The 21,333-nt window shown below is 38.5% G+C and overlaps 2 protein-coding genes across 4 annotated transcripts in view; both read left to right on the top strand.

Moving 5' to 3' along the window:
• Positions 1-7,620, top strand: part of LOC119779520 (oxysterol-binding protein-related protein 3-like) — a 29,902-nt gene extending 22,282 nt beyond the window's left edge. For both annotated transcript variants that reach the window (XM_038279189.1, XM_038279188.1), the window contains exons 13-22: positions 212-299; positions 691-926; positions 2,502-2,639; positions 2,972-3,035; positions 3,362-3,440; positions 3,545-3,689; positions 4,088-4,232; positions 4,321-4,447; positions 4,751-4,873; positions 6,857-7,620. In XM_038279189.1, the coding sequence (XP_038135117.1) occupies positions 212-299; positions 691-926; positions 2,502-2,639; positions 2,972-3,035; positions 3,362-3,440; positions 3,545-3,689; positions 4,088-4,232; positions 4,321-4,447; positions 4,751-4,873; positions 6,857-6,953 (1,242 nt within the window). In that variant the 3' untranslated portion in view covers positions 6,954-7,620. The remainder of the gene's footprint in view (positions 1-211; positions 300-690; positions 927-2,501; positions 2,640-2,971; positions 3,036-3,361; positions 3,441-3,544; positions 3,690-4,087; positions 4,233-4,320; positions 4,448-4,750; positions 4,874-6,856) is intronic.
• A 4,702-nt stretch (positions 7,621-12,322) lies between these two features.
• LOC119779548 (gasdermin-E-like) lies at positions 12,323-20,735 on the top strand. Of its 2 annotated transcripts, none has more exons than XM_038279227.1 (10): positions 12,323-12,579; positions 14,005-14,232; positions 16,505-16,694; positions 16,784-16,961; positions 17,032-17,152; positions 17,684-17,782; positions 18,002-18,123; positions 18,324-18,486; positions 18,584-18,654; positions 19,689-20,735. In XM_038279227.1, exons 2-10 carry the CDS (start codon positions 14,022-14,024, stop codon positions 19,920-19,922), a joined length of 1,389 nt encoding a protein of 462 aa, XP_038135155.1. In that variant the 5' UTR covers positions 12,323-12,579; positions 14,005-14,021; the 3' UTR covers positions 19,923-20,735. The 2 variants fall into 2 exon arrangements, with proteins under 2 accessions (XP_038135155.1, XP_038135154.1); XM_038279226.1 differs by having other exon boundaries at positions 12,330-12,579; positions 16,502-16,694.
• Positions 20,736-21,333: the final 598 nt, after the last annotated feature.

The following is a 21,333-nucleotide window of genomic DNA, read 5'->3' as shown; positions in this document are numbered from 1 at the left end:
GTTGCATGTGGGGAGATAATGCAGAATCATGTGGTGATTCTGCATATCTAAACTCTGTGAATCTTTATAAAAATAGTCTCATTGTTTGTAGTTTTCTAAAAAAATCTGAGAAAATCAGAAAACCAGTAATCAGAGTTTGAGGACTCTCCTATTATTTTATCCTCTATCCTGCAGCCTCTCTAATCGTCGCTCATTGATCTCCTTTGTCCAGGTGTCAGATGACGACTCCTATATCAGTGATGTTAGTGACACCGTCTCCATGGATACCTTCGATGGAGGCAGCGGCAGGCACAACTCTGGTACACGATGGAGCTACAAGTTGTTTGTGTCCTTTGGTGTTAGTGTTGTATTAATCCAGCTAACAGATGAAAAGCCATCGCTGCTTGAAGAACGCCTTTCTTGCTCAACGTTGGGCTGATGATTGTGACTAAGTGCTGGTGTAAACTAACTGTCAGCACTATGGAAATGTATGAACGTAATGAAATGACTCAGAGAATGTGTTGAACAAGAGCAACCCCAGCTTCCAGACATGTTTACAAACAGAGATTCTATCGTTCAGTTTATGTTAAACCATCTGTTAGCAGAGATCATCAGGGCGCTGCTTCATGTATATTATAGCTCTTAGAAACACAAATATTGGTTTCCCAGCTCCTTGATTCCAACTGTCACAGATCTCCTCTCCTCCTTCAGTCAGCAGCGTAGTGACCCTGGCTCGCCGTCGCTCCACGCTGCCAAGCCGCTGCCCAGCCAGCAGCGTGAGCCTGTGGAACATCCTGAGGAACAACATCGGCAAAGATCTGTCCAAGGTGGCCATGCCTGTGCAGCTCAACGAACCCATCAACACCCTGCAGAGGCTGTGTGAGGAGCTGGAGTACAGCGACCTTCTGGACACCGCCAACCAGACTGAAGACCCTTACCAGCGCATGGTGAGTAATAACCATGTAGTGCAGCTATGTTGGGTTTAACCACTCTATATTTTACAGAGCAGGGTAATAGTTATCCAGCTCTATGGACAAGAGTCTTCCACCTGCCTGTGTCACTCCTCAGTCACTGCGCTTATGGTGGAGGTTATTACTTCCATTAAATTGTGCTTTTCTAATGCTTCATCCACTGCGCTTTAATGTTTAGCGAATGGTACCGAACTTTGGTTCTTTTATGATGCTGACCGAAATGCTTCGGTTTTAGAGTATTAAAACATGCCTCATCTTTTGGTGCCAAGTTTCACTGATTTACCGTAACCTTAAAACGATTGTGTCACTCAGAAAAAATACATATTTGGTTATGCCTACGGGGTTCACATGTATCTGTTGTGAACTGGTTGCCAGCTTCGTCAAACCACTTAAACATGCTAAGAGGTCAAAGTGTGGCTTCACTTTAGAAAGATTGATGCAAATAGTGCACAATGCAATATATGCCAAAAAGACATGGTTGCTAAGGCAGGCAACACCACTAACTTGATGAAGCATGGCTCAATTTAAGAGCAGAGAGTTGCTCAGTGTTCCACAAAATCTCCACCACCAGACTCGTCTTCAACAGGCAAGTTTACATTTGTTAGCGTTACTGCAACTTAATAGTTGCACAAACTTGGCAACCAGGTATCTCTGTGTCCAAGCATGATCCAGACCCTCAGAGCATACATTTTCTGCAGCTCGAGAAACAATCAGCCAGGGGCGGGCTTGCTGAGAAACCTGTTAACCTTTTTGCAGAAAAACTTCTCAGTAAAAAGTCTTCAATATGTAACACTGAGCATTAGTCACTGACTTGTCACTTGTTTGCAACTGTTCTTTGACAATGAAAATTATTTTTATGTAAGAAAAGTGCTTGGAATTGTAAAATCTGAGCTAAAAATAAAAGATTTTTACTTTTATATGTAATGTTATTTTCTTTTTATTAGAATTAATATAATAAAATTGGTATTAAAAAAAGTATTGTTCAGAAAACGGTATCAAAGTGAAGGTATCGGTATTGGTACCGGTAATCGAAGATTTTTGATTGAAACCCTAATAATACAAGAAAACGTGCTGGCAAAGTAACTCTGACAGATGTTCAGATAATTATTTTACCGCAGCTTGTATGGATGTTTTATTTCTCCACTCGCTTGCTCAGGCGTCAGGCTGAGGCTTACTTCCTCGCCTTAGTAAGCAGTTTTCTAGCCTGTTACTGTAGATCAAACCGTGCTTTCACCATTGGTCTAAAGACATGGCCGGGTGTAAATGAAATATTTTCAATCACAGTCTTAATTCAGGTGGCAGATCCTTGGTCTTTATGATGCTTTTCATTCACTAATAATCCATAACTGATGGATGGAACATTTTGCAGATGGGCGACTTCTGAAATAGCTGGTTCCACTTTTATTTCAGGTTATCTGAGTAAAGGTGGCTGAATGCATATGGGTGCAACTCTTTTCAGATAGTTCCTTTTTTAAATGTTGAAAATCAACTCCAAATGCTCACATTTCAAAACTTGGTCTGATTAGTCTCTTTCGTCTTTTTTTTCTGCAGGTATATGTTGCAACATTTGCAATATCTGCCTATGCGTCCTCCTACTACCGAGCAGGAAGCAAGCCCTTTAACCCCGTCCTAGGAGAGACGTACGAGTGTGTCAGACCTGATAAGGGCTTCAGGTTTATAGCTGAGCAGGTACTATCACTACCACACACTTCTCACATTTTTCTGACAAATATACTCCTATGAAAAATTACTTTTGTTATTCTTCTAAATCGATGCATCAGAATTATTAGGAGTCAAAAGTTTACCATATCAACACTAAATGTTGAGTTTTATTTTACAAAGATTATTATTTTTTAAAGAACTCATTTGCTGACAAAAAATAAGAACCATTCTCTAAGTAGACAATCAGGATTTGTGTATATCATAAAATTGATCCCTCATCTTTAATCCTGATTGTTCCAAAGTTTTAACAAGAAAGCTTGAAAAAAAAGGTCATATTGTTTCATCCCTCCATCTCCCAGGTGAGTCATCATCCACCTGTCTCAGCTTGTCACTCTGACTCAAGGAACTTCTGCTTTTGGCAAGGTGAGAGCATGTTTGGAATAACCTCATCTCCTCTGCGTGGATCGGTGCTGTCACCCTCCACTTCCCCTTCTTCAGAATGTTTTATGGCTTTTTTGGGTTTATTTTTGCTTAAAATGTTGTTTTAACTCACTTGACCCCTTTATCTTCTTAATATTAACAAAAATAGAACAAGTGTATTGAACCAAATGAACTATCTGATTGATTAGGTTTAACTTGCATATTAAACTGAGCAGCTGGCATTGTTAAGAGAAAGAGGTGCCTCGTTTGTAACTCACTTTTTTTGCGTTTACATCTTTTCATTCATTGATTTGTGCTTCCTATTTCAGACGTGCGATGGAAAAACAAATTCTGGGGAAAGTCCATGGAAATAGTTCCCATGGGAACCACACATGTCACACTACCTGCGTAGGTCCTCTTCTTGTTCATGCTGTGGGTGTGTTTGTCACAACAAAGCATGCTGTTTTTTTCAACACAATAAAGAGTATTTTGTGTGTTTTTATCTCCTCCAGCTTTGGGGACCACTACGAATGGAACAAAGTGACCTCCTGCATCCACAACATCCTTAGCGGCCAACGTTGGATTGAACATTATGGAGAGATGTCCATCAAGAATACCAACAGTGACGACTGCCAGTGTAAAGTGACCTTCGTTAAGGTAAAGAAGTACAGATGTTTTCTATATTTTACGTGTACAGTGCTGTAGAGGCGTGATGAGTAAAAAAATAAATAAATCAGATGCTTTACTGTCAATGGAAACATCGCCATCTAGTGGAGGCATTATAGAAACCAAATGTGAATCTCAGGAGTTTAAGAAAATCATTAAAAATTTTTCCTATTTCAGTAATTCAATTCAAATAAGGATGCTCATTTATTGAATAGCCTCATTACGTTTTCAGCATTCATGTGTTTTAGTTTTGATGGTTATGACTGCTTGGGTTTGATTACTAAAGACATTATTCCTCTTAGATATGGCCATAGATTTTGTTGTTTTAGGATGAAGTGAGAATTGGATCTTCGTTCTACTCAATTTAAAATTCCTTTCCCACCCTTTAGGCAAGAACCTGGAGCTCCTCGGTGAACGAGATAGAGGGTGTGGTTACAGATTCAAATGGAAAAGTGGTGCACACCATTTTTGGAAAATGGCACGAATCAGTGTTTCAAGGAGACCCTCCTTCTGCCACCTGTATTTGGCGAGCGAGTGAGTGAAACAAAGCCAGGAAATCTAAACCTTCATGTTCCTCTGAAGACGTTGTAGTAAATCCTGTTTATCATGTGATCATCCTTAGATCAAATGCCAGAAGAACAAGAGCAGTACTATGGTTTTACCCAGTTTGCAGTGGAGTTGAATGAGCTGGATGACTCCATAAGACCGCTGCTGCCCCCCACAGACACGCGTTTCAGGCCGGACCAGAGGTTCTTCCTATTCCTGTTTTCCTGGCAGAATCAGAACATCATCTCTTGATTATTTTGTATTTCTTCAATTAATGTGTCTGACATGACTGCAATAAAGATGGCAAATCTGGTCAGTAGTTGCCAGATTTCGAGATGGTTGATACCAATATCAGATGAACTATAGCAAAAGAGAAAATATTTAATTTCAGTGCTTTATTACTATCACTTAAAATACAGATATGAAAAGTGTTGAATGATTGTTACTAATCAGAAGTCCACAAAGCATTTCTCATTCTCACCTGGCTGTCTTTATGCTTGTGTCAGGCTGCTGGAAGAGGGGGACATAGATGGAGCTGAAGAACAGAAACAGAGGATAGAGCAGCTGCAGAGGGAGAGGAGGAGAGTCTTACAAGAGAACAACATGAACCACCAGCCTCGGTTTTTCAAGTACGTTCTTCTGTTGGTTGTGCGTCTTATTCAACTTCCTCTGCTCCATCCAATGCATGCTTCATGCTTTCATACAACAGAAGAAGACAGGATTCATTGAAAACATCAAACAGTTTGGTTTGGCATATATGTGCAGCATTAGTTTCAGAGCATCCACTGAAAGCCTTTTATCAGTGATATAGTGCATAAAGTCTATAATCTACGGGCACAAATATGTAGTTTGTGATTGTAAATGTGCATGAATGGTGAGAGTAGATTTTCCTTTAGCATAGAACTATACATTTCTACCAAATATTTGCTCTAGCTGGTGTCATGTCAGTCTCATTTTTAACAATCTGTGGATCCTGCAAGAATAAAGCCTGTTAAAGATGGGGGACAGCTTTGTATAAAAATATATTAAATGTTCAAAATACTGTTGCTGGACACAATTTTTTTTGTTCATCTAAATAAAGGCACACCATGTAATTTTTGGCCACTAGGAGCGCTAGACCTGTAACTGCCCATATTTTGCTTTTACTAAACATTTAAAATAATAACAAAGACATCTGACTGTGAACTAGGAGCAAAGTTTTAACTTACAACGAACAAACCATGATTGGCTTTTGATTTTCCTCCAGCGTGATCCCTTTGATGTTTTCTCAGCCCCATCAGAAGGTTTAAACTTTTTTCTTGGCTCATCCATGACCAGTAGTCAAGCAGGCGTAAAAATATTAGAGCTAAACCCTTTGCTCTATGACCATATAAGAGCCTGTGGCTGTTAAGCGATACGTTCTTCCAGGTCAAATGACCTGGCCAATGACGGTCTGTCATCTCTCTGTTTGTATAGTCGGTATTTCATGAAGGGAGCCCTGCTTGTAGCATTGATAGTGTCAAGCCCTATATATTGGCCTGAGGAATCATTTAAAATAACTCGTCCGCAGTGTGCCTTTAAATTATACCTTCCTGAGACTCGGTAGTGTGGGCGCCATCCTCCGTCCTTAGCGTGCCTTACTTTTACCCGAATAGCAGTGAACCCAAAGCTGGATGACTAAGCCCTTCTGTTTGATTGAATGTTAAATTTGTAATAAATATGATGTTAAACAGCTTAGAAAGAGGAACATAAGTCAAGATTTGTTTTTCCTGGGTTTTTTATCTGCAAACACATCTTAAAAAAAAAAACATTTTTACTTATTTTAACTTTTAGCTATCGGTGGAACAAAGATTAAATATTTGTTTAAAAGGTGAAAAATTATGCACCATTTCGCATTCTGATCTGAAGCTCAGAATATATAATTATTGGAGAATAGCAGCAGGAATGGCAGCTAGTCATAGTAGCACCATCATTATTAACATTTCAGTCCCAAAAATGTTAATAATAGGAAGTGATATATTAAGTTGTTTCTAAAGCTTTTAAAGCAAGTGTAGCAGGTTATAGACAGTCTGACCTGCTTGGATTAAATCAGCTGATTCACCCCTTTTATTCTATTGGAAACAAAATGTCCATTTATGAACATGTTATTCTTCTGAGTGATCAAACTGATCGCACATTTCCATTACCTATATAGGGGAATATTTCCAACTGAAAATATCCAACTGTGGATGTTTACATGATTTCTTTTGGTGTATTATGGTGTATAAGACTAAATGTGATTCAGTTTCATCATTCAACTCCATAGACAGGCTTTATGCACCGATTGGGGCTTGAGATTTTCTCCAAAGCATTAAAACAAGTTTTGCTGTATTAAAAGACGAATTGATTGTTGTTTATTTATTAAGCTGTGAAAATGTATTAACTCTTGCTGCAACACATCTAGGGCTTTGATTTCCTGCAATATTGAGAGAATGTTAAAACAAAATACAAGCATCGTATAGGAGGTTTTAAGTAGGAATTATTAAAATATGTTTGTGGTTCATCAAAAAAAGAATCATTTATAATGAAGCCATTGGAAAATGTGATGAGGATTCAATTAAGGATGTTGATTTTATGTTATTCTGTTTGGGTAGGAAGTCCAAGGATGACACGTGGGTGAGCAACAACACGTACTGGGAGCTGCGCAGAGACCCCGGCTTTGGCAAAGTAGACTTCCCTTTGCTGTGGTGACCTGGGACTATATGTCACCCCCTCCAGCTTTTCTGAACTGTCAGAAATCTAAAACTACATGAAGATCATCAACTGGGAGCCTTGACCTGGTTGACATGAACTGCTCTGTGTCAGCATAGTAGCACCATCATGACACGGACTTCCTGCTTCCTCCTTTAAATCAACTGTGCACATAGCCTGTTCTATATGTTGTTGTGTTTGTTTCTTTTTGCTCCTAACTGTAATATACACAAAGTCAGTGTAGACTAAAGGTGCACATCAGTGTGTTTTGCTGCTTTTATCAATTTATCTAAGTGCCTTTCACTGCAGTGCTGCACTCAAAGAACTGCTGGAGCGGTTATGCAATAGTACCTTTATTTGGAGACAGCTATCAGAATGATGAGCTGGCAAAGACGGACCTGGAGATCCTGAAGGAGATCATGTCCCACTTCTCTGTTTTTTTTCTGGGGTGTCAAAACTATGACAAAATGACTTTCTGGGAGTTTTTTTTTGTTTGTTTTTTTATCTAAACAAAAAAAGAAGGAAGCGATTCCTTTTTCATTATGCTGCCTTGTTGGATCATTCATGCCTGTAGCAGAACTGTGGATCCTTTTTTTCTCTTGAGGAAACAGCACAATTACTCCCTTTTGGAAGTATGTAATAAATTCTGCAATGGGTGGAGGAGTTATTATTTATGATTGCATACATTTTTTTTTATTCATTTTACTTCCAGGTTAGCTTTAGCTTGACTAATTAAGATAGCTGTATCTAATAAAAAAAGGAAAGCCAGGATTAATTTTCCCTCAGAAATGTTTGTAAGGTAAGTTTTGCCTGTGTTGTAGTGCAGCATTGTGACACCTAAGTTTAAGTCAACGTCTGAAATTAGTAAGGACAGTCAATCCAAAGCAGAAGTGTGATTGAGGAAGGAGGTAAAAAAAAGGAATTGGGATTCTTCCTATCAATTGTTCATCTTGAATATCTTGAATAGCAACGGCATTTTGAGGCAATACCTGAAACCAGGTTCTTTTATGTTTTCTTTAAGAGTTTTTTTTTTATATATATATATAAATTCAAAATCAATATTTTTGTGTTATTTAAACTTTCAAGCACAGCAATACATTTGCCCCCAGTCCTTTGTATGAGAGGCCGTATACAGTAAGCACAGGTATTTGTGTGAATTTGTTTTTTGTAAATCTTTTCCGGAAAGCTGGGGTTCCCTTTCCTACGCAGCCTGTTGTTCTAACTGTTGACCTCATAAAAAGGTGAAGGGATTGAAGGCAGGAACAAGTAGGTAGGAGATACATTGCCTGATTCAGAGGGAGTCTGTTTGACCCCTGCAGCAGGTCTGAGGCTTACACATAGTGCTTTTAGCCTTTTTTTGTAAGGCTCATAAAAATCTTTCGTTTGCTACTACAACCTCAAACTTCATTGGATTTTATATGAATTTGATGTGATAGAGCAACACATTCTAATGAAACATGAAAACCATGTAGGATCTCTGTGGCCTAATTTAAATCTAAGGAAACTTAAATATATAAATCCAAACGTTCGATAAGATATATTTGCTTATTATTATATGTTTGAAATCAGCACAAAATAAACAATTATCAGAAACCATTTTCATATTGCAATTAAAAATAATGTGGTGAAACACTCAGCACTCGTACAGGAAGCATTTCTGTTGCTAAAACCACAGAACATCTGTATGTTTTTTTTTCTGTCACTAGGGTAGACCTAGACTTAAATCCACAGCTTGAACTGTAAAACCAAAATTAACACGTCTTTCATTTATGCTTGATATAAGACTTACAGGTGCTGGTCATAAAATTAGAATATCATGAAAAAGTAGATTGATTTCAGTAATTCCATTTAAAAAGTGAAACTTGTATATTATATTCATACATTACATACAAACTCATATATTTCAGATGTTTATTTTGTTTAATTTTGATGATTACAAATGACAGCAAATGAAAATCTCAAATTCATCATATCAGAAAATTAGAATATTGTGAAAAGGTTCAAAATTGATGGCCCCTGGTGCCACACTCTAATCAGCTAATTAACTCAAACCACCTGCAAAAGCCTTTAAATGGTCTTTCAGTCTAGTTCTATAGGCTACACAATCATGGGGAAGACTGCTGACTTGACAGTTGTCCAAAAGACGACCATCGACACCTTGCACAAGGAGGGCAAGACACAAAAGGTCATCGCTAAAGAGGCTGGCTGTTCACAGAGCTCAGTGTCCAAGCACATTAATAGAGAGGCGAAGGGAAGGAAAAGATGTGGTCGAAAAAAGTGTACAAGCAAGAGAGATAACCGCACCCTGGAGAGGATTGTGAAACAAAACCCATTCAAAAATGTGGGGGAGATTCACAAAGAGTGGACTGCAGCTGGAGTGAGTGCTTCAAGAACCACCACACACAGACGTATGAAAGACATGGGTTTCTGCTGTCGCATTCCTTGTGTCAAGCCACTCTTGAACCACAGACAGCGTCAGAAGCGTCTTGCCTGGGCTAAAGAGAAACAGGACTGGACTGCTGGTGAGTGGTCCAAAGTCATGTTCTCTGATGAAAGTAAATTTTGCATTTCCTTTGGAAATCAAGGTCCCAGAGTCTGGAGGAAAAGAAGAGAGGCACTTCATCCACGTTGCTTGAAGTCCAGTGTAAAGTTTCCACAGTCAGTGATGGTTTGGGGTGCCATGTCATCTGCTGGTGTTGGTCCATTGTGTTTTCTGAGGTCCAGGGTCAACGCAGCCACATACCAGGAAGTTTTAGAGCACTTCATGCTTCCTGCAGCTGACCAACTTTTTGGAGATGCAGATTTCATTTTCCAACAGGACTTGGCACCTGCACACAGTGCCAAAGCTACCAGTACCTGGTTGAAGGACCATGGTATCCCTGTTCTTAATTGGCCAGCAAACTCTCCTGACCTTAACCCCATAGAAAATCTATGGGGTATTGTGAAGAAGAAGATGCAATACACCAGACCCAACAATTCAGAAGAGCTAAAAGCCACTATTAGAGCAACCTGGGCTATCATAACACCTGAGCAGTGCCACAGACTGATCGACTCCATGCCACGCCGCATTGCTGCAGTAATACAGGCCAAAGGAGGCCCAACTAAATACTGAGTGCTGTACATGCTCATACTTTTCATGTTCATACTTTTCAGTTGGCCAACATTTCTATAAATCCTTTGTTTTTATTGGTCTTCAGTAATATTCTAATTTTCTGATATGATGAATTTGAGATTTTCATTTGTTGTCATTTGTAATCATCAAAATTAAACAAAATAAACATCTGAAATATATGAGTTTGTATGTAATGTATGAATATAATATACAAGTTTCACTTTTTAAATGGAATTACTGAAATCAATCTACTTTTTCATGATATTCTAATTTTATGACCAGCACCTGTAATATTGATCTGATCTCACCAACTATTTAGATACAAAGGCAGCAAAATCCAAACTTAAATAAAAATCAGCAGAACTAAAACAAGCTTAGTAACTGAAGCACACTGTATACAAGAAGTCTACACACCCCTACATGAATTAGTTTTCTGTGAAACACAGAAGCAATTCTATATCATATCTAAACCCTTTTTCAGACATATATATATATTTATATATATTATTTATTTTTTTTTTTGGTCATTTTGAGTGGTGGTTTGTAGAGGACTCAAATACAGAGACAGAACCTGAGGTGTTTTCTTGCAGATTTGATAACAAACGGTGGCAAAAGAAGCATAATTCCAGAAATAACCAATCAAGGAACACAGGATCCAGAACAAAGGGGAGCACATGCAATAAGGAGAGAATGAAGAGAATCAAGCAGTGATAAACTTACTTCCTTGCAGTAAGTAAACAGAAACTGTAGAAGTAGTGTGAATACATAACAAAGATTAGAGTAATTGGCTGATTGGGAGCAGGTGTGGACAGGAGGGAGCTAGAGCGGAGGTCTTAAACAGGGGGGTCCGCAGAGGTACTGCATGGGGGTTTCAAAAGTTTTGGTTGATTAGACTTTTTTTATATTCCCCACTGCAATTTTTTCCTCTGATTGAAATGTCTTTAAATACTCATGAACATGAATTCAACACACTGTATGGAGGCAGAAGATATCTTTCAGTCATCAATGCACACATTCAGCGTCACACAGGAGCTCTTTTAAGCAGGGCACCATTTCATTCACAACACCTGTCCCATCAACCAGGAATCTGAATCAGAAATACTTTAATAAACCCAGGGTGAAATTACTTTGGTTACATGACTCCATCTGTAATAGAGTGACTATAGGACCAGTTTGATATAACACAATTTCATACCATATATATAATTGGGGGGTCCCAGCTCCATCTTGCCATCAGTTTGGGGGTCCTTGGCCTGGAAAACATTGAAGACCCCTGGACAAGAGGAAAGGAAACTGGCATAAGGGGGCAACAGAAAATAAACAAGAAACACATGCAAACTCAATTATAACCAGAAAACAACTAGAAAGATACTAAATGGAAATGAAACCAATTACCTAGAAAACAAAGAATGACATACGCTAAAACATAACTTAAAAACTCAAAAAGAAAACATAAACAGAACCAAAACGCCCAGAAAGAGCAGAATCATGACATATATACATATGACATATATTTATGTGTGTGACACTATAAAAGTTAAGTCACATAATATAAAAGAACAATTAAATGTGAGAGTTTTTATTGAAGGTATAAATTATTATTTGAGAAGCTCATACTTGTGATGGGTAACATAAACGTATAACCTAAATCAGCCCTCATATAACATAACCCAAATAAATCAGACCACAAACGCCCCACGTGTGGTGTGCCATATAGCAGCGGTGGCATCACTGCAACACCTGGCCCAGTTTCCGCTTCAAAACAGAACTAGACCAAAAACTGGGGGGATTACTGTGTTTTCTTCAATTCTTTATGCAACAAACAGGGGAACCTTTTTTATATGAATGAAACACCTTATGATATGGATGTAGTTTTGAACAAGAAAATATCACGGAGGAAAGGAAGGCTTCCAAAAGTTTCCCTCTCCAGTGTTACTGATCTATCTATCTATCTATATATCTATCTATCTATCTATCTATCTATCTATCTATCTATCTATCTATCTATCTATCTATCTATCTATCTATCTATCTGTCTGTCTGTCTGTCTGTCTGTCTGTCTGTCTGTCTGTCTGTCTGTCTGTCTGTCTGTCTGTCTGTCTGTCTGTCTGTCTGTCTGTCTGTCTGTAGGCACCATCGTGTGCAATAAGAACAGAGTCTAGAACAGAATAAATTTAGTCATGAACATTTCAATAACTTAAAATCTGTAAGGCAAGTCTGTTCTTGCCCTGATCGGGAGCACAGACTCAAACATCACTTGGTTCATATTATCATAATTAAGTCCAGTGGGCGGAGGAGCAGAGCAGGGGCGGTCACTCACTGTAAACCAGGCACTCCTTCCTCCACCATCTCATCTCTAGCCCCTTCCAGCTCAGATCAGATCAGACCTGAACCTCTGCAGGAAGCCTCATACTTTTGGCTCCAAGTTGCCTATTTCTGTCTAACCTGGCATCCTCAGAGACTCTCTTTGTAGTTCCACATTCAGGACGGGCTCTAAATTCCTCTGTGTTTAAGGTAAGCGTCTCTATTTGGAGCTTAACTATTAATAACTTTTTGGGAAGACTTGTTTACATCTGTCCCTCCTTTTCCAGGCAGTGCTCCAGATATACTCTGATTTAATTTCCAAATCCGAGTCAAGGTTTGGTCTCCAGGCTGGTCAGGGGAAAGTTTGGGGTTTCTGTGGGGGAATAAGGCTTGTTTGTAAATGTAATTCAGTGGTTATAAATAGTGGAGATGTTTAAAATGGGCGCTGCTTACTGTCCAAGACACATACCCAAATACCGGTATGTTGTTTTAAAAAATGTAATTCTATTTAACTTTGTTTATATTTATTCTCAGCGTCGAATGAAAGAAAACAAACTAAACTTTTCATGGCCTTAAAGCAAACAAACCAATTTATAATATCTACATTTTCTTTATTTTTTTTTAAACAACAAAATGTTTCTGATGGGTTTCAAGTCCTTCCTTTCCATCACCCTGATCCTAAGATATCTCTACAGATTCAGATCAGGACTTTATTTTAATTATTTATCTTTTTATCTTTTATTCCCTGTATATTTTATCCAATTTTATTGATTTAATTATGTGAATGTTATTTTTACCCATGTGTTAGCTGTTTTTTAATCTACTGTTTTATGCTTTATTTATCTATTTACTATTTTTTCTGTATAGCAATTTAGTCGGTTGTGGTTGTTTTTAAGTGCTTAACAAATACAATTGGATTAGATTTGACTTTAAGAAGTCAAAAGAAAATTGTTAAAAAGTAAAATAAGTAATTTTTGTCAACATTCCTCCCCCCCTCGGTTCAGATCACAATAAACAAAAGCAACATGAAATATTCACAAACCGTACATCTGAGCCTTTGGAGCTCGAGTTGTAGGAGAAGGAAATGTTTGGCATCAATGCTACAACAACTCTTTAAATATTTACCCCAGTGACTCCACACGTGGAAACCCCAGAGGATTAGAGTTCATTCTTTCATTTTTTAACTGATGGAAGATCAAACTTCATTCCAACTTCACCGCCTGCTGGCGTCCAACCTGAGTTCTGATCTGTTGTTTAGTTCATGCATTCTTCTGTCCAACACAGTCACAGATGCTGCTGATCATTTCCCTCTGCCTCCTCCTGGTACTTTAAAAATTAAAGCCATGATGTCTGAGCCCCACAGTAGTAAGTGTGTGTAATGATTGCAATGATCCAGGGGACTTCCTCACTGCTATCAATCCATCATAACCTAAATACATAATATTAATAAACATTTGCACCTGAAATACCACAGCCTTACATTAGACATCAGACTTGCTAGTCGGTGAGACGAACAGGCAAAACTGTTGCTAAGTTTTAGTTGCTTAAAAAAAAAAAAAAAAAATCCCCTTAGGAATGTTTGCCTTTCTGCTGAAAATGAAACAAGAACAATAATAAACCAAAAATCTCTTTCAGCTGTTTCTGCTGAGGCCATGTTTTCCAAGGCCACTGCCAAATTCGTCCGTCAGGTTGACCCAGAGGGAAGCCTCATCCACGTTTCCCGAGTAAATGACTCCCACAAACTGCTCCCCATGGCAATCGTCGTCAAGCGCAACCGCGTCTTGATGTGGCAGAGGCCCAAGTACCAGCCGACAGATTTCAGCCTGGGCGATCTGCTGCAGGGTAACCAGGTGCTCAGACCTGGTAGGTGTGCATGCAGAGGCTCAATGTGAGAAATAACAAAGTGAACAGCATGATCTATGTTAGCAGGATGCTTTTATTAAAATTATTAAATACTGGAGAAACAAGAACTGCTTTAAAAAAAAAAAAAATAAAGCTCACTACCACCAACCTCCACCCCAGGCTGTGGTCTTTTGTAGCTGTTAGCAGTTTACCTTCATCCATCTTCCCTTTAGCACTGACCACCTTTCCTGTCCTGCTGAAAATTCAAAATTCCCACATCATGATGCTTTCACCACCGTGTTTAACCTTCAGGATGTGGATTTACAAGGCATGCAATGCCTATTTTTTTTTTTACTCTTTTAAGTTTGGTCTTCACTACGAGGCTTTTATGGTATGGTAGTAAACTGCTAACAAGACCTTCTATGGATTTCTTTAAAAAAAATTGTTTTCCATGACATCAAGGTCTGCAGAGTGCATAAGTAATGGCTGTCCGATCAACTGTCCTCCACCTGAGATGTGGAACTTTGGGGGAGCTGCAGAGATTCTCTGATCCTACAAAAAAAATAAAAAACATAAAAACAGCCACACAAAGATGATTCTCTATTAGTCCTCATAATGTGGACTGTGGATTCACCAGGCTAATAGCAGCAGCACTAAAGGATTTTTTTTTCACTTTTCATCAACAATATGGCAATTTGTATCTCTCTGCAGATGTTAAAAGGGAGAATTGTTCCCATAAAGGATGGATCAGCCAAAATAATTCTCCATTTATTACCTAAGATTATGAAGAGCATTCAGGTCATGAATACTCAGCAATGCTTTGCAGGTTAGATAAGATTCAATAAATTATCTTTATAAAAGCAGATGAAAAATACAAAGTGTGGTGTGTGCGTCTTTACTTCACAATCTACCTGTGATTGATCAATGACTACTTTATGATATTTATACTGGAATCAGCCCTTATGTCAGTTTGATTGATGACCCCTGGAGAGATGAAAGTGGGCATTTTCTCAAAGTATATGCGCATATCTGCTATTTTCTTATCATTCATTTTGACTGATCCACAGACATCTGTTCAGAGAGAAAAAAATGGTGGTGAATAGAATAGAATAAATTTGTCATGCACCCAGGTGTGCAGTGCATAGTAGTAGCTTTCATTAGATAAATACATATAGAAACAAATATCAACAAAAAATGCACACACAGGCTACATACAGACTCATAAGAATTTAAAATAAGGAAAAAAGATAGATTTAAGTTTTGATATAAAATGTTAAATGGAGGTGGATATAAAAATGTATTTAAAGCGGTTTGGTTTTTGGGATTCTGAACCTTTGCTATAAGGCAAGAGCTCGTATTCCTCATGAAGGATGTGAGACGGGTCCAGCAGTACAGACTAAGTACAGACTGCTCATAGATGGACTAAAGGGAGAGCTTCTCTGTCCTCCACATCACCTTCATACAGTAGCAATCTGCCGAGCCATGCCGTCATCTCCAACCTGATGACTCTCCATCACTGCCAGATAAAATAAAAACAATATGTTCTGATTGACACCAAACACCTAACCTTGCGCTGCAACCTGAATTGATGTGAGATCTGAGTTTTCAGGCTTACAACAAGAACTCAACTCAGTTCTACACATATCAGTCTGGCTTACCAAACATCCTCAGCCTGCGCAAAAAATACATCCTTTGCTTTGAACGGGAACATATGTAGCCTTTATGATCACCCCATCGTAAAAGGTTATCCAGGTGCATACCTATACAAGTTTACTTGTTTATCTCCTTTTGAATGGACAGTGCTGATGTTTATTTTGTGAGAGAAGATGCTCCTGAATTACAGACAGGGGGGGATTTACCATTAGGCAATACTAGGCAGTTGCCTAGGGCCCCAAGTTCCTGGGGGCCCCATAAAACTCTGTTTCCATGTATGGTTAATACAACTAATCCTTATTTGTGCACATTAATTATGTTTTTGATAAAAATCCTTTGGCTAAAATGCCATCAGAACGCTGATAAATAGAGAGGAAAAAGGGACAAGAAGAGAGGGACAAAACCTAGAACAAATAATGGATGTCTATTCTATTAACATTTCTCTATCTGTAGAATGGGTCTGTTTTATGGGTTTTCTTCTCAGGGGGCCCCCTGCCTGTCTTTGCCTAGGGCCCCAAATTTCCTAAATCCGCCCCTGATTACAGACCATAACAAACTGCTTCTGGCTCCTAAGCTTAAAAGGTTATCAGCTACCCTGGTCTCCTCCCAACTCTCTGTTTTTGGGTTTTTCTCCCAGCAGTGACTGAGACAGAATTCCTAACCTACAAGGGGACGTTCAAGGGCGAGCACTCTGGGAAGTTGGACACCGAGGCCGGCCCCGCAAACCTCTCTTTGGAGAGTCTTGGTTTTTCCAGGCTGGAGTTTTGTTTTGGAAAGCTGAAAAAAGAGGAGCTGGATGTGAAAAAGCTGTTGGAGGACTCAAAGAGCAGGTTTTCAGTCTCTTCCATATTTTTTTTGTCCCAGGCAGGTGTCTGGATGTCAAATCTAAAAGTATTTTACTTTAATTTCTCAACCTCAGATTAGTGGATATGCAACATGTTCTAGTGCAGCAATTTCAGAAGCACACTGAAGTTCTGACCGTGGTGAAAGAGCGGATCGTCACCACCAACCCGTGCTCCATCAACCTGACGAAAAAGCAGCAGTATACCTTTAAAGGTGTGCTGAAGCTGTTCAGCTTGCTGGGAAGATCCCTGAAGGTCAGCCACGCCGCTTTTATATTAACATCAGATACAAAACTTAGTTCATGTGTTGATGATGCGTTTGAAGGTTAGTGGAAAGGACATTGACCTCTTTGAAGTGGACAAAGACGTTTCCTTGGAGATCCCCCCTGGCACCGTGATTGCATACAGCACAATGGAGCTGGAGATTGAAAAGAACGGACACTATGGTGAGGGTTTGAATGTGTGGCTTTGTGTGCAAACAAAAAATGTTCAAGGAAAATGAGGTTCTCTCATAAACACTGCTGTTTTTTAAAAGTCTTTATCTTAGATATTAAGGGGGTTTCCTTGACTTTCTTCTTTGTTTGCATTTTCTTCAACAACATTGTCTCTGTATGGTTTGCAGTTATCTTATGAGGGTGATATCAGCAGAACTAAGCCTCCTGTAAATACGACAGGAGCGCAGATCTATTTATGCAACACTACAGCTGCTTTCCTGTATTTACAGGCTATTCTGATTGTTTTTCATAGTGCATTTAGGTTTTTATTCATTCTTTCCTTTGATTATCCGATAAGGAATGATTCAATCAAAAAAAAAAAAACTTCAATAACCTGAATTAAGATGGAATCTCTGAGATGTGTGCAGGTTTTTGTTCATAGGATGAAACTTTTGAAAACCACCAAGAGGAGATGGCTTTGTTTTGATGAAATTGGGGATTTTAATCCCCAAACATCCTCATAGTGTGTTTTTCATTTCTCAGATATACGCCTCCAACCCGGCACCACTGGAGGCTTCAAGAGCGACTCAATACCGTTTCATGATTGCTTTGACTCAGTGGATGGCCAGGACTTGCGCCATGGTAATTCCCGATTTCTCACAATTACAGAAACGAATAAAGCTGTCGACGCAAAGAAGTGAAACCATTAGCAAGGATGAAGCTTCCCTTCCTTTGAAAGGGGAAAGGAAAGGAATGCAGAAAGTACATTTGATGAATTGTTCATTGAAAGTTATTTCATAAAAACTGATTCTTGAAATTCAAGTTATGTTAATAAGAGATACACCATCTGGGATCTTGCAGGAGGGCCAGAGACGGACCTTTCTCGTCTGGCAGAACTCCCCCAGTCTACTCGACGCGGCTTAGTAGAGAAGCTCCAAGAGGTTCTGAGGGACAGGGCCGCTCTATGCTTCATGCAGAACATGGTGAGGTTCACACTAGCCTGTCACACACCATCACTTCTTTGGACTTTTCATTATTTCCTAACTGCACAAGAACAATTGTGTAAGAAGTGACTTCCCAGGAGTATTACTTTAAGTTCACTACCTTTGAGGAGGAAAATTAACAATCATTATCAGTTGATGAAGTTTTTCTCCTCAGTCTGCTCAATCTTTATTTCTGTTAGCTGGAGAAATTGTGCGATGTGCAAACCCCCATCATCAATGAGAAGGAGACAAATTCCCTTCCCATCGTGGATCTGATGGAATCATGCTGCCTCTCTGAAGACGGCCCGACTTGCCCCTCTTTACACCTGGACCTATTTTACGGCCTGGTCAGTGCCATGGAGGGTGAGCAAAATCTTAACGCATAAAAAAATCCCAACTGAGATTACAATTTGCCTTTATATCATAATTTCTAACCGTGCTGCATGATTTTTGTTCTTAGAGCTGCCTGACGAGACGCTGAACATTTTGAGCAGCTGCCGACCTGATTTTCTGAAAGGCTTTGATGCCCTGGTTTGTTGATCTAATTTTACTTAAATAAACTTGTTTAGATTGTTTAGATGGAGCCACCTACGCACCGCCTTCTCTTGCTCTTGGCCCATAGCTCTTCTATAGGCTTTAGTACTGTGCCAGCCATGGAGAATAAGTTCATTGCGTTACTGCTAACCTATTTCTCTGTTCATTGGACCATATGTATTTATTAGTATTGCAATGACAAATATTTCTTTTTCACTTATTGCAGCACTCTTTTTTTAAATTAACTTGCATTTCTAATGTTCCTTATTCCATGAACAAGCTCTGTGCAAGAGCAACAGGCCCGCAGACTCACAGATCCTCCACCATACTTAACACAAGGCTTTAAGTGCTCTGCCAGTTGAAAGAAAAGACTAATTTTAGGGCAAAATCTATGTTATCTATTTTGTGATCAGTAGGAGTAGAATTTTAATTGAGAAAGTCTGATATCCTGAATGTATGCATAAAAAAAATAGTAAAAGTAATAGTTTTCTTTATTTAATATAAAGGAGATTCAATTAAAATGTTTATGCTACAGAGTGAAATGCAGCCTAAGTTATCAATGAGTTTATTTCTAATGTTTTGTGTCCTGTGCTACTCAAACATAAAAAGAATGCCATGAAATTCCAGCTGTATTCATTGGACTGCCATTAATGGCACTCTAACAAAAGACTCTTTCAACACATTTATAAAGTGTGAATACTTCAGGAATATGTAGTTTGGATGCTATAAAGCTGGATTATTTGTGTGTGATATGGTAGAACAATAGGAATTTCCTTTTTATTGTGCTTTAATGTTTTTTTTTTTTTATTGCAATGAATTCAATTCACAAAACACATCCCTTGGCCCATTAGCTGTGGGGGAAGAGGCTGCCCTGTGTTGGTCCCTGCGTTTACATGCATAGCTTCTACTAGTCCTCTTCTTCATCTTTATAAACCTTGACAGGCTCTTACATCCAGGATTCTCTCTTTTTCTATAGATTGAAACAATTTTGATTAATTTTAAATCCCATCCCATGTATTTGTTCTGAACAGATCCGCGGGTTAAAGGACAGCAGAGGGAAGCTGTCTGTTCAGTACATTCCTGCCAATCTGCAGGACAACCAGGTCTTCCAGCAGGCGGAGCAGCTGCTCAGGTCGGTCGGTGTGATGCTGCAGAGAGACTCTGAGGTTCTCCACATGGAAGCAGACCCCTTTAAAGAGGTTCCCCTGCTTCTCCTTGGTGTCAGTGTGCATGGACTGGCCTTACTCTGTACTGACCTATGTTAGATGCTCACCTATTTATTTTCTTCATTGAGATTTATAGTATTACCTTTTCCGTCTAGACTTTTATACCGTCTTAGCTTCATTTATTTCATGGCTTGACTTTTGCACAATGTTTATTATTTATTTAACATACATGTTTTATCACACATATAAACTGTTTATATTGTATGAAACATTTAAAGTTTGTGAATTTTGATTGGATATTTGAGGTGTTGGCAGTTATTTGCTATCAGTTACTATTATATACTGTAACAGTCTAGTTATTTCTGTTTTAACTGTTACCGTAGCTTTTACCCTCAGTTATCATTATGATATTGACAAGCTTTCTTCTCAGTTAATATTCATCAAATAGCTAAAAGCTGATAGTTTGTCAAGCTTGAGGATTTCTTTTTGTTTTCACAGCAGTTGTTTTCTCTCTCTCAACTCAAAAAGAATTTGAGAAAAACATCCTTTTGCTGTTTAGGACAAAAGAATAAAGAACACACTGAAGGTATTTTTATGTTTAATCCTGCCTTAAAAGATCCCATTTTGTATCTGTTCCCCTTCTCTTTGTAACTGGATTAATTTATTTCTACATTATTTAGCAGGGCTATATGTATTTATCATTTCCTAAAGGACTGGCATTGGACCTTAAGCTTCTGTGTCAAAGTCTAGTTGTTTCCTTCACCATAAGCTCACAGTCAGAGCATAAATTCTTGTTTGATTAATTATAAGCTGCTTGAACACTTTTTAAAACGTTCCTTTTAATTACAACATAACCAGTTTTGATTTTATTTTATGGAAATGCGAAATATATTTGTCTGATTTTGAAAGTGTTTCTTTAAAATCTGACAAACTGTTTTTTTTTTGTATGCTGTTCATTAAAAATATGTTTTGTTGATTAAAAAAGAAAAGGCTCTGTTTTTTCATTGAGTTTGAGAAGGTTGAAGGAGATCCAGCGGGTAGATCTAGGCTTTAGGAGAGATAGAGATAAGGGTCATGTGCATTGAAATGAAACTAAATTCTGAACTTGCAAAAAAAGAAGAAGGGGGTTGGTATAAAGAGTAATAATGAAAGGTCGAAGACCAGAACCTTGGTGGACTCCTGATAAATGAATGGATTGCCTGGATGGGGATATTTGGAAGTGGATGAAGGAAGAGATATGATGAGAACAAGTTTAGGGGAACAGAAACCATTAAGATATGCATTAAGATATATTATCGAAAGTAATTTGAGGAGGATGAGGATTGATAGAAGATCAGAGTCTGCTCTAATCAGGAGATCATTTGTGGCTAAAATAATTAATGTAAAAAAAAAAAAAAAAAAAAACTAAACATAGAACTGCGGAAAAAAAAACTATTTGCCAAATCCATTCAATTAAACATTTGTAAAATTCAATAGTTCAAACCTCTACTTTTCCAAACAACTTAGGGCT

Source organism: Cyprinodon tularosa, unplaced genomic scaffold, assembly GCF_016077235.1.
Source record: "Cyprinodon tularosa strain WSP-4 unplaced genomic scaffold, ASM1607723v1 ctg149, whole genome shotgun sequence".
Classification (NCBI taxonomy): domain Eukaryota; kingdom Metazoa; phylum Chordata; class Actinopteri; order Cyprinodontiformes; family Cyprinodontidae; genus Cyprinodon; species Cyprinodon tularosa.
Note: the sequence above shows the minus strand (reverse complement) of the source record. Positions and strands in the feature narration are given on the sequence as shown.